This window comes from Pogona vitticeps, chromosome 4 (assembly GCF_051106095.1).
Source record: "Pogona vitticeps strain Pit_001003342236 chromosome 4, PviZW2.1, whole genome shotgun sequence".
Taxonomy (NCBI): Eukaryota; Metazoa; Chordata; class Lepidosauria; order Squamata; family Agamidae; genus Pogona; species Pogona vitticeps.
This window is the reverse complement of record NC_135786.1, coordinates 208,367,825-208,387,470: the sequence shown is the minus strand read 5'-3', so window position 1 is coordinate 208,387,470 and position 19,646 is coordinate 208,367,825. Positions and strand designations below refer to the sequence as shown.

General features: G+C 40.3%; 1 protein-coding gene across 11 annotated transcripts in view; it reads right to left on the bottom strand.

Moving 5' to 3' along the window:
* Positions 1–19,646, bottom strand: part of RALYL (RALY RNA binding protein like) — a 333,458-nt gene that overhangs the window by 72,274 nt on the left and 241,538 nt on the right. For 2 of the 11 annotated variants that reach the window (XM_078393574.1, XM_020808108.3), the window contains exon 1: positions 6,453–7,589. The exons of the other annotated variants lie outside the window; for them this stretch is intronic. In XM_078393574.1, the coding sequence (XP_078249700.1) occupies positions 6,453–6,489 (37 nt within the window). In that variant the 5' untranslated portion in view covers positions 6,490–7,589. Of the gene's footprint in view, positions 1–6,452; positions 7,590–19,646 lie in introns of those variants that run through there. 11 annotated transcript variants of the gene reach the window in all.

The following is a 19,646-nucleotide window of genomic DNA, read 5'->3' as shown; positions in this document are numbered from 1 at the left end:
GGCCTGTCTCTCCCAACTATTGTTAATTATGAATAGAAAACATCCTCTGAGGAATGAAGCAGGAACACTTCCTAGCCAGGGAGGTATTATTAACTACTGTGAATATCCACTCTAATGAATATTTGCCATTCCGGAGCAATTTCCTTGGTAAATGAAGATTGACTTCTTCTGGCTTACGGCTTTTGTTGTTGGAATGCCATGGGATGAATATGAACTAAACTTGCCTGTTTAATACAACAATGTGTCTAATGCACTGTGGATCAACTTTACCATCAAAGAGGCAGCAGACTCTAAAGAGGGATCTAGAACCAATGGATTTCCGAAGAATGTAAATACTCAATCAAGCAGAGACCAGCAGAAGGAAGGACTATGTATGTACCTCCTCCCCAAGTACTGTCTCTTCAAGAAGCAGGAGTCTCCCAGTGCAACTAATAAAGTCTTATTAGCTATGACATCTGAAAAAAACTTCAGGTAACCGATATGAATGAAGACTCTTTTCCTCCTGAGGCCTTTTAAACAAAATACTCATTGATCAAAACATTTAACTTCCAGAAATAGCAAATGAAAATAATGTGGTGCTAGTAATGAAATGCATGCATAAGCCCAGAACTTATTCCGGGTTATTCATGAATGCAGTCCACCTGCAGCAATGTTGGATTACAGTTCCCATCATCCCCAAAAAGCATGGCACGGTAATGGAAACTGTTGTCTGATGTCTCCAGAGTAGTGGTTCCCAACATTGGGCTCCCAGATACTCTTGGACTACAGCTCCCATAAATCCTTGTTAGCACAGCTAATGGTGAAGGCCTCTGAGAGTTTTAGTCCAAAAACATCTGGGGACCCAAGATTGGGATCTATTGCTCTATACTATAGAGTCTAGAGAATACAAGGATGGGAAAGCTGATTTAATGGGATTGCATTCCCCTTTTCATTTATTTTTCTAGCACCATGTTGGAAAATATTGGACCACAGTACTATTTTATGTGAATAAAACACCATTCTGATTCTCTAGTCAATGTCTCAGCAGCATCATTGGGCAGTATCAGATGATATGAGCAGGAAACCTGACAAACAGCTTAAAAACTATATGAGGTCTGACAGTGCCACGAAATTAAGGGCTTGATTATATGAAAAGGAGGGATTTGCATTAGAAAAAGAAATGTTGATGCCATTTTTCTTAATTAGTGAATGCCTTGACAGTGTTCCGGTTTTTGGTGAAAATGTCTATTGAATGAAATACCTTTGAAACTGCTATTCTGTAAAACCTAATAATTACACTGAATATTATACACCAAGAAACTATGACAACTCCAGGCATCTGTGATCTCTTGTAAACACATGGGGGCAGTTGCCATGTTCTGCGGAAATGGTAGCTTATCATGTCTTGTACTTTCTTTGAAATACTGTGAAAACTGGGAGGTGGTGAGCTGCAATCCACACCAAACAGCAGAGCCTGTAAAGGGGCAAAGAAGTATAGAGGTATTTCTCAGCTGTGGTTTGAACCACAGCAGAGTGCAAGGTCAGCAAGCTGGAACCTCTGTTTCTTAAACATAATAGGAATGGCCTAACTAGCTAACTTGGGTTTCCAAATTACATTTTTGGACAGAGAACATGGCCACCAAGAAAAGATGAGAACAAGACATTTTTTTTGCCTGGGAGGGACATCCTCCTCCACATCCCATATACAGAAGTCACCTAGACTAGGAACTGACTACAATACTGGTAATGGGAGTTACGTCCAGAACATATAGAGTGAAAGGGTGCAAGAGATGACAAACCATTCGGAAAGACGGTACCTTACTGCCTATGTAAAAGTCTTGTCAGTTTGGCTGTCTTGCATGCTCCTTTGAGAAACTTGTTAGTACACTGCTGGGGATCCCAATAAAGATCCTGATATATTTAAGAGAGATTTTTTAGAATTTAAAAGTGGTGATTTTCTTCTGGTTTCATTATTCTGGTCATATTCAGGATTCAAATAGCTGAAATTTCCATTCCTAACGTTTAATTTGTATTACTTTACATTGGTTTAAGATTGCTTTCACTGATTCCACAGCTGTATTTTGGACCTTAGTTGTCAGCTGCACAATGAATTCATGTTGAGTTGATAAAGAAGGTACTGACTGGGATGCAAATAAAACAATGTCATTCAAACTCAGTGGGTGTGACTTTGCAGCAACTGACACACACAGTCAGGCTCAAATGTAACTTTCTAAGTTACACCTTTGTGCTCACAAGAGGGGCATATCTCAATATTAGAGGAATGGTGTTAGTGGCAGAATCACCATTTTGTTTTTATTTTTGTAGTTTGATGAGGTATTTCAAATTCTTTGCTAAGGAGCCCTCGTACATCTCCCTGAACTGCACTTCTAAGCTGCATGTATACTGCTAAGATCAAGCGAAACAATGGTACCAGTCTCTTCTGCTCCGGTCATATATCATGTGGGGTACAGTGTTCATTTCTAGGCACCACAGTTTACAATGGATATAAAAAAGCTGGAACATGTCCAGAGATGGGTGACAAAGATGGTCAAGAGTCTGAGCCCAAAGAGAAAGGGTTGCAGGAGCTTTCAATGACAGTCATATTCAATACTGGGTGGGCTGTAAATAGAAGCTTCAGAAGGTTGGATGATTGGTCCTTGGCCAGCTCCAAAACGTTGGAACTGAACTAATAGATTCCAGTTACAAAAAATGACTCTTACCTATAAATTAGGAAGTAATTCCTGGTGGAAGTTGAACTGGCTGCCTTTGAAAATCTGAGGCTATCCTTCATTGCAGTTTTTAAAATAGAGGTTGGATGGTTATCAGTTGTGATTATCTCTGGATTTCCTGCATTGGCAAGGGCTAGACTAGATGATTCTGAGATGCTTTTACTGTTAATAAAGCTATGCTTTATTTTATTTTTTGTTACTCTGCTAGATTTGCTATTTTGTGAGTGGAATCCAGCTTTATATTGATGCTGAGGACAGCATAAAAGAAAATAATCAGTTTTTTAAAATAGAAAAAATAAGGAGGTAAATGACCAAGTCAGTAAATAAATTCTATATCACAGTGCTTAGGCGATAGCCTTAAAATGTATGTGTTACCACTTCTTCAAAACTTTTTTGCATACATTTATCCTAAATATTTGTAACAATGAATAACATCAATTTACATATGCAACATTTCTTGGAACATTTACCTAACCTTAAAAAACCCACAAACACCTTTGGAATTCATCCTTGTTTCCCATATTATGCCATCTGCAATGAGCAAAAGGCTTATTTGCAAATTTCTGCTAAAGCCTAACTTAATCCTAGGGATATGAAGTAAACATTTTGAAAATATAAAATGGATCTTTTTGTTTTTCATAAATAAGTCAAAGCAGTTCTCAGACTTGGCACTCCAAATGTCTTTGGTCTACAACTCCCCGATGCCCTGACCACTGTGGTGTGGTGACTAGGAAGCTGTGTGACAAGAACATTTGGAGTTTGGGAATATCATATTGTATGTTTCCAGGCACCATTTTAGTGATAGCAAAAAGGTTTGGATGACTTCGGCTAACAACGACTGCTAAATTTTCTCCATTGAAGAAAAATCTTGTACAAGCGTTGAGAATATGTGTGGATATTATTAGCTGTTAAAACCTGCAGATGCAAGACACATCACAGGGCTTTATCCCTAGGATTAAGCTGTAAAATGTTAAAACATGGAAGCAACCTGGATCCGAGAGCTTACAGTATTTCACTGATGGGCTGAGATTGAAGCAGCTGAGAATCTTGCACTGAATGCTTTGTGTATACCTAGCAGCAATGCTAGAAGCAGGAAGCCAAGAGGAAGATTAACTGATGCATTGAAGGGGTGCGATATCAAGAGAAAGAAATGACTGTGAATACTTTATTATCTCCCACCTCCCCCAATCTGGTGCTAACATATTACTGATTTGTTAGATATATTGTGAATTTATTTTATAAAACACCCCATCCTTTCAATATACTTCTACTAGCTCTTGGTGACTCATAATATTTAAAAGCATGGCATTGAAATAAAATAAACCATGTTCTAGCTCAGAAGATTAAAAGAAGTATGGATTGAAAAGGATAATTTGTACTCCAGATTGGGGTACAGTCCATTATTTTAAGAGGTTGCCTAGCAGCTTCAAGGACTGGAAAATGAAAGTTTGATCAAATCCAGACCAGATGCACACGTTATGGGTGAACATCTCTTAGTTGTGTGGCATTCATTGGGTGCCTCAGATCTCTGGTGTGCATCTGTTGGCAACAGCCTCCCAAATATCACAAGCTCAATAGGCAATCTGTCCTTGACCTTTTCGGTCTCTCACCTCATTTCCAGGTATGGACTGTGATACTGGTTCAGCTTGGGAAAACTGATTGTGATGCCCTGAATCCTTTTACTAGCATGGATTAGGGTTATGCTGCCTATGGAATTCCAGGAGTGATAGCCCCCACCCCCAAACACACCACCTCCAAGCTCTAGATGCTGGGTGACAAGGCACCCTGCTGACACCTCTTCTCCACATACATCCTCTCAGTTATACAGCCAGCCTTCCGGGGATTTAACACTACCGGTCAGCTGTCTCCAAAACTCTGGCTTCGCCTCTAACTTGTTTTGAATCCCAGTATGTCCTGTGCTGTGAAGCTGCTCCAGTCTCAGCATGACCCTTCTTTCCAGTTTCTAGTTCTGTTCCTCCAGACTGCCTGCCTGAAGCCTGAGTGTGAAATTGACTTGTCGAGTACAGCTGCTGTCAGAAGCGATTCTGGCTGAGTTTCTCTCCTCCTGGACCAAGGTTACCTAATCATAGTGGCCCTCAGGCCCCAATGCCATGATATAATGGTGGCAGGAAAACAGTAATTTTTTTTTACCACTGATGTTACAATCTCTTGGTACGGAACTCTCAAATAGCTTTCTCCTAAATACTACCAGGATTATTTTATTAAGGAAATGGTTGCAGAGCAACATTCAGAAAACTGAACAAGTCTAAGAATTAAACAACTGAATGTTGGTGCCAAATAAGATGTATAGAAGTTTGAAATACAAGGACACCTACCCAGCCAGATGTCTCTCTCCATTATTATACTCTTGGGGCTTCACACATCATCCCATTCTCCCATACCTATTGTCATTTTCAAACATTTTTGCAATAGATTCTTCAGAAGAGGCAAGCACTGTGAAGTCAATGTGAACACCTGGATCACTGGCACTGTAGCTAATTGCACATTATAGGCTGCTGATGGGAGTGTGAAAAGGGTTAATGGTTTTAAAAACGCCACATTTTCCCCTCAAGGGTTCTTCTGTTGTTATTGTACAGAGGAGAAAACACAATTATTATTTTTCAATGAGGTGGCTGCACACTTAATGCTATCTGGAAAAGCTTTTATGGGAAGAAAGGATGATTAACATCAGCATTTAACATTTGGACAAAAGCAGACACAAAACTAGCTGCCTCACTCAGGCCAATGAATAATATATTTTAACCTACTTGCCTTTCTTCTTTGTCTATCGGTTTTATCTTCCAACCGTTTACAAGATAATTTCTTCATCAAATTTACTTTTTCTGTGTGACTAAAAAGGCAATCTCATTAAAGACAACAGCAAAATTCTGATTGGTTTTATTGTTGCCTTTGATCTCTACTAGTCTAAGGTTGACAGTTTCAACCCCACAAGCCTTTTCACTTGACTTGTCAGACACGCAGAACTGGAAGCATTAAGACCATGTTAGAGCTGGTGCCGTATTTGTTTTAAGAAAATAAAACAAAATGCAAATGATAATGAAATTGATTTTTTTCCCCTGCTGCTGTCTTAAGATTTTTATTTTCAGCCAGAGATTCTGTCTCCCCACCACTTCATTAATGTCTTCATTTTGAATGAAAAATGGGGGCGACTCAACTTCTAGCACTCTAGTTTCTATAAGTCAATTTGTGTAAAATAAGGTAGCAATGCACAAACAATTTCTTTCTTTCCACTCAAATCCTTGCAAGGACAAAAAATCAAAACCACCCTCTATCTGTCTGGTCTTTATGTTCTGAATACAGAATGCTAAGTTGGTGTGAACTTGTATTTTATCTCTATTTCCTTGTTGCTTTTAAAAAGCAGTCACTTTGCTTGCTGGTAGTTTCCATAGTAACAGGCGAGCTTATATTTTTCATTCTTATTATTTCTCTTTCACTTAAGAATACAGGTCCTGTAGTATATAAATACTAACAATTCTACTGTGCCGTTCTCATCTTAGTTACCCACCACAGATATAAGGCGTACTTTTCAATTAAACTAGGAAACATGTTTCCTCCTCAGTGATCGTGTGTGTGTGTGTGTGTGTGTGTGTGTGTGTGTGCGCGCGCGCGTGCGCGTGCCTGTGTGCATGTGTGTATCCCTGTGTGTGTGTGAACACAGTGAGAGAGAGAGAGAGAGGGAGGGAGAAAGGCACACAGACACAAGAATTAATGATGGCTACTCACATCTTTGGTTTCTGCGTTTGCTCTTGTACATAGTCATTCTGAGGAAATCCTGCTATCCAGCAGACAATTCTTTCTGACACGGAGACAAAAGAGGCTGTCCTTCTGCTTTGCAGCGAGGCAGTTGCTCACTGACAGAAGGTAACCAGCAATCTCACAGCGAGAGCCAGGGTAATACCATTCTCTGCAAATCTTGGGGAGATACGGCTCACTCAGTGACTTCACATGCAACTCAGGGCAAAGTGAACCTCTCCTAGTGCTCTAGCTGTTTCCTGTAACATCTCAGCAGCACCTCACCCAACGACCCATGTATTATAAGGCTGACATAAATCCATCTTCTTTGCTTTAATCTCAGAAAGATTTTGATGTTCTTCCTTGGAAGTCATGATTGACAAGGAAGAGCTGTAAACTAAGTAAACATGTAACTACAGTGGTGCCTCGCAAGACAAATTTAATTTGTTCCACAGTTAATGCTGTCTTGCGAAAAATTCATCTTGAGAAATGTGTTTTCCCATAGGAATGCACTGAAATCTAATTAATGTGTTCCTATGGGCAAAAAAATTCAGAACAAAGTCAAATTTGGTTTACAAAGGATTTATTAAGTGCTCTTTAAAGCCATACATATTGTGCAAATGATTTTAAAAATTTCAATGAAAAAACTTTAATTTTTTAAACATCATAGAAAAACATGTAAAAATCAGCAAACATGAGGCAGCAAATAAAAACGGAAAACATTGTTCTTGCGAAGCATGGCCACAGGAACATTCGTCTTGCGAGTCAGGAACCCCATTGCCAAAACCATTTGTCTTGCGAATACTTTGTCCTGCGAGGCATTTGTCTTGCGAGGTAACACTGTACTTAAAACTGGGTGTTTTCTCCCCTCAGGAAGAAGCAGAGGGAAGCAGCTTAAAGGCAAAACGTACAGAGTCGCCTAAGTACAGAGTACATCTTGTTAAGTACATACCCCAAACTAGAGTGTTCTCCAGCCCAGTTTGGTGTATTGCTGAACCTATATAGCAAATCCTAATTTGGGATGGAAACTAATAAAACAAAATCTTTCACTGAGCTAACCTGATGGCAGCTTTGTTAGTGAAGAGGAAGGGCTACTTTACTGAGCAAGCACAAATACACACTTGTGCCAAATTCTTTTTATTCTGCTCCTGTTTTACTTTGTGTGACTCTAAAACCCATTCTTCAGAAGGCTTGGAGCATACATCAAATCTATCTGATACAGAACTTACTTTTTCAGTTCAAAGATTGCTACTGTTATCAACATATTGGCTGCCAAGCTAGGAATCAATTGTTGAAAAATATCAATACATATTTTACATGTACAATGGTAATTCCTTAATATTGCCAGAAAGTTGCCATGTTGTTCCTCAGCAACTGCTTTGTTTGTCTGTAGATGTTGACAGAGCCAGCTTCCAATGGAAAGGTGAGGACACCATCCTGGCACCTTTCTACCATTAGAGCAGTGGTTCCCAATCTTGGATCCCCAGACTTTCTTGAACTACAACTCCCAGAAATCCTAGTCAGGGCAGCTAGTGATGAAGGCTTCTGGAAGTTTTAGTCCAACAACATCTTGGGACCCAAGGTTGGGAAATACTACATTAGAGTGGTGTCACCTGCCATGGATTTTTAGGATGGATAATGAGAGCAAAAACGTATTTTCGAGGCACTATGTAATGACTTATAATAGGGTTTTCGTTTTGTGTAACATATAATACAGTCTCAACCCCCCTATATTTTAGACAGGTTTTTTACACAAAAATAATGGCTTGATACACAAGCAAAGTAACATGTAGCACAACAGTTCTTTTCTAAAAATACATTTCTACGTTGTGAACTAAACAAGGTCTGTTGAGTTGTTCATAGGACTGGTGACTTTCATACAATGAAGAACTCTCCTGCTGTTTCATTAACAATTAAATGGGTCCTTATCTAATTACAAAAATCAATATATTAAGAGTGTACTACACCAAATGAATGTTGTATGATATACAGGAGAGTTCTCCTATTCTATTTATCACCACGGACTCATGGAAAGAGATTTTTTTTCCCAAAGAGATTCTAAACTACATATTCCACATTAATTAATGGAGCAGGAATCTGTTTCACTCTATGAAATGTGTGGCTTAGGACCATATTTGAAAGGCTCTTCTGAAGATCAGACCTTAGAGATGTGCATTTCAGTATATGACTGCCATTATTTGCAATGTGTCTGGATTAAGGGGCATTTCTCTCCAAATTAATTCTGAATAATCTAGAAAAGCCACAATCATGCAACTCTAACCTCAGTCAAATGCAGGCTAGGGAACCCAATAATTTGTGAGGGGGTTGTCATAATTTTATCTCTACCACTAAGCTATTTAAACTATATAACTTAATACCTCTTCATCGTTTTACAAATACAAGTTGATATTTATTTATTTATTTTATTTTATTTTATTTTATTTTATTTTATTTTATTTTATTTATATCCCGCCTATCTAGTCAACTCAGGGTAGTGCTTTTATTTCTGTAGATAACCTTTGAAATAGGAAAATAATACAGTCCTAGATAGAAGCAAACTCTGCTCATGATGATGGATCTTTGAAGCTGTTAAATTAATCAGAGGTGGGGGTGGCTTTCCAATTATCCTACATTTTTGTCATTAAGGTTGGGAAATAAATAAATAATTAAATAAATAAATACTTGGTATGCTAAAGATTGAATTTTGCTTAAGCAGCTTCCCAGATGTCATTATGGTTACAGAAGGATTAACTTTTACCCTAAAGCAGATAAATTAGGTTTCTCCTTATATTACAATTCTCCAAGATAACAGCAAAATCTAATTAACAGGTTACCTCTAGATGCTATGAATGCATTTCTCCAAGCCCAACTGCCATGCATTTCTCATTAAAATGAGCAGTGTTCTTGCTATTATAGTGCTTAATACACTCTTGTAGCCCATGGGGCATAGGCTTTGTAAATACGTTCACTTCCAGTAAGCTCTTCTCTGGCTTTTGATTGGATTTTCAAAGGCCTTGCAACCTCAGTAGAAGTGTGCCATGATGCTATGATGGAGTGAGATATCAGTGGCTGAGGTCTTTTTCTTTTCTTTAAATCTTTAGGGTGATTCTCCCTGTCATTTGGGATCAAGTGCCTCCTAGCCTGATCATCTCCTATGTTCCATTCACACAGTCTACATACTAGACCTTTACTTTAGAGAATACTCCTCTCTGAACTCTATGGACAAAGTCCTGTTAGTATCACACAGGATAAATCAGAAATTGTGCAAGCAGTGTCTACATCTCAGTGGATGTTATTTGCACACCCCCAAGTTGTGCAGCTGGTTGTGCACTTAGTTGTGCACCTCATCAAGTGACAGACGGCCAGTAAAATGTGAAAACCGCTTTTCCAATTGCCTTACATGCAATATTTTGCTATTGGATTCTGACCAAAGGGGCTTATGTCTAAGTAGACATGAACAAATCTGCCCAACAAAATATGAAAGTTAGTATTCTGCTGGGAATTCTACCCATGACGCTAATTCTTCACAAGTGGTTGTCCTATATGCCAAGATGACTATATGCCACAAACATTTTTGCAATAGACATCTCTCCAAATAGCACCAAAAATTGTGCAGCACTGGATGAATACACAGAGGTCCCTAATAGGAGATTCACTATACTCTCCTTAAAGTTTTATTTTTAAAAAACTAAATTTCAGCTAGACACAACACTCCTTATAACATAAACTATGAGAGTTTTACAAGCGTTGTTCTCCATTATGGTTCTTTTGAAATTAATACACGTTGTACCAGATGACAGAAACTCAGTCCATAATGTTTAGTAAGTCCGTTTAACTCAATTCATGTCTATACATTTTCTTGTAGTCTTCTAAGTCTTCAGTTTTCTGAATATGTCTGATTATACACTATTTCCTTTGCCTGGTTTGCATGTTCTCCTTCCACTGTGTTGAAAAATCCAACAATGATTGATTTCATGCTTTTTTCGATCACTACATGAAGGGTAATTAAGTCCTTTCAGACTGGCACTAGTGTAGGAGCTTTCAATTCCTTCCTCTAGAGGTTCATATTATTTCAAAGAAAAACCTTATTTTCTGCTGTCATTCTCAATTTGTACTTTTAAGCTCTAACCTCTGGCACTTGACCTTTAGTTCCTCAAGCCAAGTAATTGCAGAAGGCAACTCCAGTTAACTTGTTTCTTTGCCTCCCACCAGAAAGCACATATTACAGGCTGAGAAAAATCAACTTTCACTTGAAGTTGCATATTAAATTCATAGCTGAGAGCTGACATTAGAACTGATGACTATGTGGATAGCAGCATTAGTCATTGTAGTACAGTAACTCTTACGGACTGTATACACAGGTCCATGGGACAGGGCCTTCTCTGTTGCTGCTGCTAGACTTTGGAACTCTCTCCCACAGGCGTCCAGGCTGGCCCCATCTTTGGTGCCTTTCTGCAAGCAGGTGAAGACGTTTGTCTTCTGGCAAGATTTCCCTTAATGACTGGCTGCCTGATTGGGGTTTTTTAAATGGATGGTTGTGCCTTACAGCTTTTAATGTGTTTTTGGTGTTGCTTTTGTTTTCTGTCTTTTAGTTTCGTATTTGTTTGATTCTTTTTAGTATTTAGGAGAAAGGCAGAGTAAAAATATTTCAAATAAAAAAACAGAGCTCACAAATTAGCACACTGAAATAAAATTATATTGGTTGTTTTTCAGTTTAACTGACAGGTTTCTCTAGGCTGTAATTTCACAATAAGAATTTACCTTCATAGCAATATTTTTATGGACATAAAAATAAACATATTTCTCAAATTAGAGATGAGGACTAGCTGCTTATTTATCAATTTAGCGAGAAATCACTGTACTGTATCTTAAAGTCTAAATATATCACCAAGTAGTTATGGCAAACTGTCATCTCAAAACTTTGTTTCTACTCTTAGGTCAGGAGTAGAAAAAAAAGAGCTACTCCCCCAGTACTCATTTGCTCTTGGAAACACGGCCATCAGCCACCTGGGGAGGTTTTACCGTCCAACCAATAAACTCTTCCAGGAAACTGCACTTCAGGGAGGATTCTGTCTCCTTCAACTACTAGATGTTCCCACAGCTCAGGCAAATCCAAAATTCTGTTCCAGGTAAATAGCTTTGCCATTAAATACGTTTATTCAGGCCTCAGTCAAACAGACTTTAATTCAGGTGGGCATGTCGTGCTTCTGGGGTGTGTGTCATGCTCATGCACATGAGCATGACATGCCCCTCCATGAGCGCATCATGCCCACCCGCAGGCAAGACATGCCCACCACGTGAGTGCGACACACCCACCATGCATGCGTGGGGGGTAAAGATCCGTGTCTGCGGTTCAGTTCAAGGAAGCCCACGGACCAGCACCGGGCTGCGGATTGGGGGCTGGGGACCGCTGCATTAAAGGATTCTACAAACATAGGACAAAGTACTATGCGTTCATTTCCACATTGATTTCAAAGTGTTAATGATTACATATAAAGCCGGCTAGATGCGGCTCATCAGCCTTGGAAGGCAGCCCATCTAGGAGAAGGAAAATTCCAATTTCAAACTACCTTGTGGCTATATCCACTGATGGAAAAATCCAGAGCTGGAGCCCCAGCGGCAGTTCGTGTTGTTCTGGCAACTCTTGCAACGTCTCTGGAGCCAGTTGTATTGGCCCTTGCCTTTCCATTGGACTATTTCAGTGACGTGGAGAGCCTATCTACTAACAGCCTATCCTCCATATTATTCTACCCAGGCTTTGTCCTTTGGAGAGGACACTCATACAGAGTGTGTTACCATGGTCTTTCGAGACTGAAGGATGCCTAACAAAGTCCTAAATGGTTTAGGACCTCGATACCTGGCGGAACGCCTTCTCCCACCTAGATCTACTCGTATCACTCATTTTAGCCAGGAGGGGTGGCTGAGGAGCCTAACGCCAAGAGAGGCACGCAAAGAAAAAACAAGAAACCACCCCTTCTCAGTAGTGGCTCCTCGTTTGTGGAACAATCTTCCCTCTGAGATTTGCTTGGCCCCTTCGCTGGGTATTTTCAAAAGCCAACTTAAAACCTGGCTAGGCAGGCCTTCCCTCTGGGCACTACTTGATTTCTTTTTATCTCCCAACTTGAATGATATGCTGTGAAATTGTTGTTTGATATTTTTAATTGTATTTATTCTACTGTGTTGTTAGCTGCCCAGAGTAGACACTGTCTAGATGGGCAGGATACAAGTTTAATAAATAAATAAATAAATAAATAAATAAATAAATAAATAAATAAATAAATAAATAAATAAATAAATAAATAAATAAATAAATAAATAAATAAACAAACAAACAAACAAGCAAGCAAGCAAGCAAGCAAGCAAATAAATAAATAAATAAATAAATAAATAAATAAATAAATAAATAAATAAATAAATAAATGCTACTATAGTGAAACATTTGCACGCTGCCTTCATCAACTGAGGGATGTGGTGGCGCTGTGGGTTAAACCGCAGAAGCCTCTGTTTTGCAAGGTCAGAATACCAGCAGTCGTAAGATCAAATCCATGTGACAGAGTGTGCTCCCGTCGCTTGCCCCAGCTCCCGCCAACCTAGCAGTTCGGAAGCATGCAAATGTGAGTAGATAAATAGGTACCACCATGGTGGAAAGGTAATGGCATTCCGTGGCCCCGTGACCATGGAAACTGCCTATGGACAAACACTAGCTCTATGGCTTGGAAACGGGGATAAGCACCACCCCTAGAGTCAGACACGACTGGACTAAATGTCAAGGGAAACCTTTACCTTCATCAACTGAAACTTTCTAGAGAGGACATTATGCACACCAAGCATGTGCAGATTCTAAAACACCCTCCACTTGGCAACCAAAGCGTGAAGGCCAATCAAAATATACCACTTTCAAGAGCTCGATTTTGACACTTAGAATTAATGACCAATTCTGTAGTTGGCTTCTAATTAGAGAAGTGAGCAATTCAGTTTGACATGAGTGATGAGGAAATTCCGAAGCAATTTCAAAGGCCTCAGTGGGCTTCAACGGCAGCTAAAGGTGCAAAACGTCTTGGTTTTCCACTTGTTAGCAAGAGTTTGTTTCCTGCAAAATATTTTACAGTTAAGTTAAGCTACTCTTAGGTTTTGCTCTGGTGCTAGGTGATTCTATCCTCTTCATATGGGATTCGAGAAAGAAGGGTAGACCTTTGGTGGGAATGAGACAGGTGCCATCTCCTAATGTCCCTTTAAGAACATACTGTGGACCTTGTGGTGGAACTGTCAGTAGTGTAATGGAGTCAGGTTTGAAAGGTTCAAGCTCTCATGAGGAGGGGTGATAACACAATCTGCCACCCCTTCAAGATCTTTTTCCTCTAAGATTAGCTTTCCAGTAACTGGAAAGAAAAAAGCAACAGGATATTGTTCCGAAGTACTTCCATTTTAAGGCAAAGAACAGTGGGGTGTCTAAATTTTATGGTAGAGATTAAAACAGCTCAGAACTTGGAAAATTTGGCCATGCTTCAGGGTAATTCTGGAAGTCCTAATTCCCCCCCCTCCCCAAAAAAAGTCCAAGCTCTGAAACTGATATAACTGGTTTGTTACATAGTCAACTACATTTTGGGACTACTGTAATCTCTGGGACATGGTGGTGGGGACTGTCTTTTCCTTCTCACACAATACCAGAACCAGGGGACATCCACTCATATTGAGTGTTGGGAGAGTGAGAACAGACAAAAGAAAATATTGGGGATTGGACGGATTTCTGGAGGAAAAGTCCATGGCAAGTTACAAGCCATGATGGGGGTGTATAATCTCCAGGCTTAAAAGGAAGGTGCCTCAAAAAGCCAGAGGCACAAGAGTGGTATCAGGACACAACTATCTAGTTGTCTCGTGTGCTCCCATAAGCATCAGGTGGGGCCACTGTGAGATACTGGAAGCTGGACTAGATGGTCCCTTGGCCTGATCCAGCAGGGCTTATTATGTTATGTTATTTTGATGAATGCCTCTGCTTCAAAATTTAAAATGTATATCACCAAGAGCCACTTGCAAACTTGGGCTAGGGAAGGGTCTTGTAAGAAGAGCTGCAGGAAGGCAAGACAGCATTGTCTAATCTCTACTCTGACAGAGCCAGTCCTTTCCTGCTTGCACCCTAAGTGCTAAAACGGATTAGATAAGATGCTGTCATTTTCACAGTAGTCTGTTAGCGCGCAGACATTAGTGGCTTGCAAGATAATTATAAAAGTAATGCTACATCACTGCACCCATGTACAGAAGTAATGTTGTACCTTAGTAGCTAGGAAGGCTATTAACCTTCAATAAAGCTCAGTTCTCCTTCAACTACCTCTATTATTTCACTTGGGAAAGCATTACAGATGTTCTGTGCACAAAATAATGAAACCTTTTTTTTTAGAAGAAAGGCATAGAAATATATGAATGTTCAAGAGAACACATCATTAACTGCAACATATAAATACGCAACTCTTCATACAGTAGGCTACAATCCATGAAAGCTTGCACCAAATAAAGTTTGTTAGTAGAAATGGGTATGAACCTTGGTTCAGAGGTTTGTGCCAGTTCATATGCATGGCACCACGGCTGCCACGTGTTCCCCTTCCCCGTCTCCCTGGCCAATTACCCACCCACCAGTTGGAGCATGTGCCTCTCCTCCTCCTCTTTGGCTATTCAACCTGTGCATGAGCACAAGTTTGCCCATCCTGGACATTCAGCCAAGGAGGTGGGGCAGGGAAGCGCATGCTCCTGCAGGAGACTGATTGAACAGCTGAGGGGGAGGAGAAGAGAAGAGTACTCCAGCTGGTGAATGGGGAAGATCAGCTGTGGTGCTGTGCGCACTAACCGGCATGAACCTCCAAACTGATGTTTCTGCCCATCTCTTCTTGTTAGACTTCGAAGTGCCATAAATCTTTGTAGTTTTTGCTGAAAAAGACTAACATAGATCCTCCTTAGATATCTGTTTAAAAGACCTATATGAGTAAAAACAACGGATCCACAGGACAAGCATTAATTATCCCCTTCTAGTATATACAGTGCTAGTCAGCGCATGAAAGATATCAGCTCAGGAATTTTGGAATGACACACTTCCTCTGGACCACTCCACAAATTTATCCAACCCCTTTTAAAAATTCTCCAAATTTGTAGCCATAACCACATACAGTGGAAGTTCTACCTGTGAGCTGTCTGTGTGAGGAGGCAATGCTTGCTTTGGTCTGTTCTGACTCTCCCCGTTGAGCTTCACTGGATGATCTTGAGAGTCAAGCAAACTGGGAGACAAGTTGTCCCAACATACTTTCTCCACATCATGCACAGTCTTAAAACGGTCTATTACATCTCCCCATCTTTCTCTTTTACTGAAACAATAACCCCCTCTGATGTCTCCCTTCCTCATCTTTTTTTCTCAGTTAAAGAGCCCCAACATTATGGCCCTTCCTTACAGAAGAGTGGCACCCCTTCCCCAGTTCCGTTTGCTGTTTTCTGCGTCTTTGTAAGGTCCCTAATATCCTGTTTCAGGTTAGGTTTCCAACTTCTGGTACAAGCTCTCTTGCAACCTGGGGTGGGTGGGTTTGAAGATAAATACCAATGCTGCTGGTAATGGTGCAAGATGGGGAACTGTTCTTCTAATAATAGTTTTTCTATTACAGGTCTCACTATTCCCAGATAATAGTGTTTTCCCCCCAGTCCCAGCAGCATTGCTGTCTGCCTAGCCTGGCTGCTTCTTGATCACCTATGTGAATAATGCTTTGACCCCAAGGATCTTCAGGACCAAGGTATCATGGGAGAGGTGGCAAAGCAAAGCAAAGCAAAATGCCTGTGCACAGGAAGAATTAGTATGCGCAAACTCATCCTGTGTATTTGTAAACCCAGAATTATGTAATCAAATTCAGCCTCCAGTTGTGTCATGGTTAGCCTCTTTGCCTGCTGCTGCTGATCTCTGGTAGGTTGGTGGCGGCAGCAGCAGCAACAGGCAAAAGCATTTCTGAAACAAAGTGGTACAGGAAAACCCATCATGGGCCAGATGTTAGCAAGACTGGTTTGAAGTTGCCTCTGCCTCGTGTTGCAGAGTGCTGGGCATACCAACACCCACTTCCTGCTGCCTGAGCCAGCTTTTCCTCGGCTTAATTCATACCGCCAGCCAAGAAGCAGATGGGCTATGCAAGCAGGAGGCAATGCCCAGCAGAAAGGTGCCACTCCCCCCTTTCTCCTCACAGAAGCAGCCTATCGGATTGCCAGGCACCATCTGGCTCAGATAGCAGGGAGTGGGTGACAGTGGGCGCTGTTGCCCTCAACATGCTGCGGCCTGATATAGATTTATTTATTTATTTATTTATTTATTGGATTTATATACCGCCCCATAGCGCTACAAGCACTCTCCGGGCGGTTTACAATTTTAATTATAAAGGCTACACATTGCCCCCCCAGCAAGCTGGGTACTCATTTTACCGACCTCGGAAGGATGGAAGGCTGAGTCAACCTTGAGCCGGCTACCTGGGATTTGAACCCCAGGTCGTGAGCACAGTTTTAGCTGCAGTACAGCGTTTTAACCACTGCGCCACGAGGCTCTACGCCCATCAGTTCTCTCTCTCTCTCTCTCTCTCTCTCTCTCTCTCTCTGAGCTGAAGCACTTACACAACTCTTTTGGCTTCTATCCAGATTTCACATGCCATCTTTTTACAACAGATTAATGGGAGGCTGGTCCATTTGGGCATTGCCCCACTGCAGGCTCAGGCCAAGCCATTCTTTCCTGCCTGTCTTCTTTGCTTCCTCACCTTACCTGCATGTGGGAATGCCGCTTTCTCTGGGTCTACAAAAGCCTTTGCATACACATGTGTGTGAGCATACAATTTTGCCCCTAGTTCTGCCTATCTATGGGCCCCGTTGCCTTCCACCCACAAACCACAGTAGGCACCTGCCCAGTGCCCTGCTACTGGGCATGTTCATTAGAAGACAGACTTTGCTTCCTCATAACATAGTAGCAACGAATGGACCAGATTTTCTTGGCTTTTGACTGTGAGTTTTTTTTCTTAGTGTACACTAACACTAAAGATAGAAAAATAAAGAATAAAGTGAATAAAGAATTAATTAATAATCTGTACAGAGGCAGCAAAATAATCAAATGGTTAGCAAAGGATGGAAAAATACAGACTAAATTTTCCGCTCAGCCATAAATCTCTCAATGTTACTGTGACTATATGAAACATCACTTGTAACATCTGATACCAGTTTCCAAATGCCCAAAAGCTATTTGCATGAAAAAAATCTTTTGTAAAAAGTTTAGTGGGCCAAATTACTGCTTCCATGTCAACTGTAATAGTCAGACAGACATTGACTGCAGAGAGTTTAATATGCAGTACTGTTTAATTGATCTTTAATCTTGGTTTTCACATTAGACATTGATGTTCCATATTCGTCAAGGAAAAATGGTTCAGAATATATATTCATGAGGAAACTACTGTATAATCAGTATTCCTTGGTGGCTACACTCATGCTGTTTTAACAACTGCAGAGCTAAATGCATGCCTCCCCCCAAACTTGGTATGTAAAGTTGAGAGATTCTTTAGAAAGGTCTTTTTTAAGCACACCTTGAGTGTCAAACATAAGAGACCTGATTATATGTCAAGACTCTCATTCCACATAAGAAAAAAAGTATTTGCAATTTAATTCCTTAGTGCTCTAAAAGCTTTAGCCAGACTTTACCATAATCCTATTTTAAGATTCAGCAATTTAAAATAACTATCTCAATTATCCTGCCAGTATATTATGCACATTTTTATTCAAATTTTCTCCTGGTACATGCTATATTTTTGCAATTTGAAAAATTGGGGGGAAAAAGAGTTACCTGTTTGGAATCATCTTCTTTTTATAGAACAGCTAAGCACACCATTATAACACACTATATAACAGTACACATTCTTGTGAGTACTTTTCACATCCCTAGCTCAGACCACCGGTGAAGCTTCAGATCAAACCAAGCTTCCTTTCTAACTCTAACTGTTGGGGTTTGTCAAATTTGACTCACGCACATGCAGTACAAAATTAGAGATAAGGCCCAACTTATTGAGTGAGTGGCGTAATTTTGGCCACTGGCCATAAATCTTTGCCACAGAGGCCAGATAAGATTAGTTAACCACTGAAAAAGCAACTCAGTTCAAATGTGACATGTTATAAGATGGCAAGGTGATTTGTAATCCTCCATCACTTGTAGGATTCCCTTTCTCATCAGTCCTTATCAGCCTACACACACACACACACACACACACACACACACACACACACACACACAAACACACACACACACACACACACACACGCACGCACGCACGCACGCACGCACAAACACACAAAACCATATTTTAAAATTTTTATTTTGGAAGCATGATTATTTTGTTTTCTTTTTCAGTATGAGACAGCATTGCAACAGTCCAGCAACAAAGTAAATGCACAGAATGTGTTGTTTAATGTAAAGCTGCTGTCAGATCTCTGGTTGACACTTTCTGCCAGGCTTTTGAAATTAAATGTCAGTCAATTGATAATAATCAGGGAAGATTAGTCAGTAATGCGCCATCAGATTGGAACTGAGTGACCCTAATCAGGCTTTCAAGGTAAGGAAGAGTGGTTTTCCAGTTCCACTCCTCTAGTGATCTTCCATGGCCAAGTGGGGATTTGAGACCAGGCCTCCGGAGTTCTAGTTTGTCACTTTGTCATTTACACTATACTGGATGCCTCAATTAGGACAAGACCTTTCAAATATCCAACAGATATTCACAATGGAGCTTATGTTTCAGGGGCATTTCTCCCCTTTTTCCATAAATCATTCTTCAGTTAGTCTGATGTCTCTAGGTGTGTGCACACCTTAACTTTGCTGTGTGGCAGCCAACATTTTACTATGCAACAATACACACATGACAGCCTGTTTCTAAAACCTGCAATTATAGGCAATAGAATGTCCGATAATGATGTCTGAGATCACTTAGGGTTTTTTTTTTTTTTTTTTTTGCCTAAGATGGCCTTGGTCTTTGCTTCTTGAAAAGAGGGGTGTCCTCCATGCCACATGGCAAAACATTATTATAAAGGACGAAACTTGTAAAAAAAAAAAAAGTTTAGGAGCCACCAATAGGCAGACCATTTGATAAAAACCAATAGGTCAGGTAAGCATACCAGGAGCTTTGGGTGTGCTGAGATCTCTTC